General features: G+C 35.8%; 1 protein-coding gene across 1 annotated transcript in view; it reads left to right on the forward strand.

The window, feature by feature from the left end:
* LOC103524082 (TBC1 domain family member 20-like) overlaps positions 1-4,079 on the forward strand; it is a gene marked incomplete at both ends in the record, with an annotated part of 9,633 nt that extends 5,554 nt beyond the window's left edge. The window contains 3 exons of the mRNA XM_008489088.1: positions 2,535-2,647; positions 3,327-3,571; positions 3,886-4,079. Of these exons, the coding sequence (XP_008487310.1) occupies positions 2,535-2,647; positions 3,327-3,571; positions 3,886-4,079 (552 nt within the window). The remainder of the gene's footprint in view (positions 1-2,534; positions 2,648-3,326; positions 3,572-3,885) is intronic.
* Between the last annotated feature and the right edge of the window lie 123 nt (positions 4,080-4,202).

A 4,202-nucleotide genomic window follows, 5' to 3' on the forward strand; every position in this document is an offset into this window, starting at 1 on the left:
AAAATGAGAACTCAGGAACAACAAATCCATCTTTATAAATCTATAAACGTAAAGTAGAGGAAACGTCACCCAAAATACTTCATGGGGGGTCAACATACATTAAGGTTCCAAAAGGGGAGAAAACAATTAATACATAATATAAAAAATAAAGAATACAAACAATGGAATAAATTAAATCTCTTCAGGAATTCTTCCAGAACATATTCTAGCCTTGCATTGACAGCCCAACTCAATCTCACTTAATTTCTTTGTCTATTTCCCTCCATAAAGTGGCAGTACAAAAATCCACAAGCTTGTGTTTGTACATTTGTTCAGTGTGAAGTTTGTTATCAAGGAAATCATGATGTCATATCCTTCAATCTTGGCTTTCCTCCCTGAGTACAATGAAGTTCTCTGCTCTCATCATCATAAATCTCATGAATCTTGTGACAAAGGATTTTTTCCAATTTCATGCAGCTTGCTTGACCAGCAATACTATACGTACAGAATTAAATGGAGCCCTAATGAGAACCTTTTCTTTTTCAGTTACGGCTAATAACCGGCAGTGTAACGAAGGAGTTCGTTTGCTTGTTCTCACTTCAAAACTTCAGGTTACTGTCGGCTCTCCTCAACACCCAACTTGGGCAGAGAAAATTTTCTAGACCCACATGGCAGCATTTAGAGTGTCTCACGAACTTCTCAGATAGGGCATTAATGTCCGAAGACATTGTGAGGGGTAAAGTACCCAGCTGCGAGGAAACGTACAGAAGAGGCTCCCACAATGGATGACTCACTGAGGCTAGAAGTTTTCCCACTTGCCTCTGTAAATCGTTATTCGGGACGATTTATCCTGTTCGAAACGTTTGCGAATTATTTAATTATAAACACCTAAATATTGAGAAAAACACATCTAAAAAGACTCGAACTTCAAGAAAAAGGCAAAAAGTTTGCAAAATCCCAACTCCGAAAAGTTTTCCAAGAGCTCCCAATTTTCAAATTAACAAAAAACAAAAAATCAATTTTGACAAACAAACCAAAGGACCGTTCACACGAATTTTCTTGTTCGAAAAATAATGACCAGTGGGCCGGATTCATATGTGCAGATGTGAAATTTTTATTTATCATATTTTTGGGATATTTGAGGCTACTATTAGCTAATATTAGTAATATTAATTAATTAATTAAATTAGTTTTGCGATTAAATTTTATACTTGATGTAAATTTTATAAAAAAAGCCATTACACAATAAAATGTAAAATACCGTGCTTTCCTTTTAATGAGAGCGTATTTAGACTACTATTAATAACGTTTGGCAACATTTCAAAAAGGTTAAATGGATGTTTCCAGTTCCCTATCACGAAACCAAAAACCACAAAGGTGACAATCAAAAATTGAGTAAGTAATTAAATATTGATCGGTTACTGATAAGAAATTACCTTCCAGACCCGTTTATTTCACAATCAGTGATTCAGCTGCTTAGCTGATAAGGACCCAGCAGTTTCAAAGGTTATGTTTAAAATAGACATGATCACACTACTCAGCTCAATGAAGTACGTGGAGAAGAGGCGGTAAAATTCTTGCATCTTTACTGTCAGTAGTTATCAGGGGTCGGTAGCCCTGCTCTTCTAATTTATATCAGTGTAGACTATTCAAACGAGCAAGGATGGTCTATTTGGTATTAATACCAGAGATCACATTTAACTTTTCTCTCGCATGGAAATTTACAGTCTTAATACTAACCACAAGTTTTACCTTCAGTACATTAGATCGCTATATCAATCGCATCAACAAATAATTTTGGAGCACTGGTACCAAGTATCATGGCCAAATGATATGTGTTAAATTGCTAATGAGATTAGGATTAAATATTAAATTGATACATGTATTGAAAAATAATATGTGTGATTATTTCGGGCAATAAGGATCTAATACAACTCAAACTCTTTCCTTGTGTGTTTACTATTTCGGTTATCATCATCAACATATTGTAAGTTTATGAGAAATCCTGTTATTGCCTGTACAACAATATAGATAGTCTAAAAAGCCTGTTGTTGACACACTTGAGCCTAAACATAGAAGAAGAAGAACCGAGAAGAAAAAGAAGAATAACAAGAAGAAGAAGAACAAGAGAAGAAGGAATAAAAAAAAACGTCTATTTTAGTGTATGGATCGTGTTCTTTAATCTCATATTTTCCTATCTCACATGTTTCAGAAAATGAGTGCAGAAATTCTGCCTTCTGGTAGTTGAACAAGATGAGGATTGATAACTCCTCAGCAAATCCCGAGACAGTGGAATCCCAGCGATCATCTACTACATACAGACACTGTAAGTTTTTCAGCCAGACTTGAGGTATTGAACCATGTAGAGGTGAGATTATGTCTGTCGCTCTTTTTTACTTGATTGTTTTTTATTAATTATTTGGAAACATATTTTATAATGTATCAGGCGACTTAAAGGCGTAAGTTCCATTTCAGATCAATACAGGTTGTAAAAATAAGGTACATATATATTCATATTCTGTGTTAACTGATTATTGTAATGTTTTCCCTTTCAGTGCCTGTACCTGCAGGAACTATAGAGAAAAAGAGAGGGAACTTAAGGAAATCATAAGTCAAAATAAGCAGCTCAGTGTAGAACAATTAAGACACTATGCCAAGTCCCCTGGAGGTTTTTGGTCACAGGTAAATATAATTTAAGATGTTAAAATAATCTGTCTTTGGTAATTTACTTGATCAGTGATGCAATACGCTAGGCGTTCCAAAGGTGCATAATTAGTTTCTTACACAATAAACTATTTACTCACTAGTTGGAGGAACAAGTTATTGACAAAGCAACCTGATTCAAATGATAGCCTATTGACGAAATTTCATTCCAAATACAATGACAAGATAGAAAATGTCACCGAACTACTCTCCTCTATATCCTGTGAGGAACCAAACCTAATACAAGGGTTTATATGCGACCTGGAAAAAACTGGAAAGTCATGGAATCTGAAAATCGGCGCCAAAAAGTCATGGAATAGTCATGGAAAATCGTGAAAAATTAAAGAAAACCTTTGGAAAAGTCAGGGAATTTGCCACCCGGTTAAAAATTAAAAAAATTCAAATTAAATATCAAGTTTTTTTTCAAAAAAAGGGCCTGTGGCCCATTCCCCTCATATTCCTTGACACTTCTGCCATATTGCATATTTTACTTAAATGAAGGGGTAATCTTGCTATATTTGAGTACCTCCGCCCCCCCTAATTTTCTGAAAAACTCATGGAAATTTTCTGGAACAGTCATAGAATTTCATTCTGGGAAAGCGTATAAACCCTGTTAATAGAGCTCCAAACAATTTTGTTTTCAGATGATATTCGTCAAGAGCTGTGGCACCGTTTGTTAGAAATCGATTTGAGTGCACCCTGTGAGAACTCCAACAAGAATGATTTACTCTCTCATTCCGAGTACTCGCAAGTAGTTCTCGATGTAAATAGGTCCTTGAAACGCTTTCCTCCCGGTATTCCTATAGAACAGAGACTGGCATTGCAAGATCAGCTTACACTGTTGATACTGAAAGTCATACATGCATATCCTAGGTTACGATATTACCAGGTAGGTACACAAATGTTTTCCCAAAGATGGTGTGTTTGGTCAGCTTTGTTTCTTTGAGTATTTGTCCTGGAATCAAAGAGAGAAGCAGAGAAGGGAAGACAGGAATGGAGAAATTTATCTGTTCTGATGATAATGAAATCGAATCGGCGATCTAGAGCTTACATGGCAGGCACTCTACCTTTTAAGCTAACTAGGCTGGCTATGACTAGCTTTAAACTGCTGGTATTTGACTTTTGTCTAGAGGTGTCAGGTGTTAATCTTCCGATTCAGAGCTATAAAATAAATAAATAACTTGATCTTCTTCTTTTTTGCAGGGCTATCATGATGTGGCCATAACGTTTCTGCTCGTTGTGGGCGAAATGAAAGCATTTAGAATCCTAGAAGTTCTGTCCAATGATCATTTGAGCGAGAACATGCGAGATACGATGGACGAAACCTCGTATGTTCTCAACTATATGTTCCCCCTTGTTAATAAACGTAGCTCGGATCTCTGTGAATTTTTAGAAAGGTAAGAACACAGAATGAAGATGTACCTACCTACGTTAAAGGATTTTTTATTATTATTATTTTTGAGACTTCATAGAGGGTACTGTGAAAACGAAGGTCTTATCCTCCCGAAATCGAAAGGAAA

The sequence above is a fragment of the Diaphorina citri genome, unplaced genomic scaffold (genome assembly GCF_000475195.1).
Source record: "Diaphorina citri unplaced genomic scaffold, Diaci psyllid genome assembly version 1.1 scaffold94053, whole genome shotgun sequence".
In the NCBI taxonomy this organism is placed as follows: Eukaryota; Metazoa; Arthropoda; class Insecta; order Hemiptera; family Psyllidae; genus Diaphorina; species Diaphorina citri.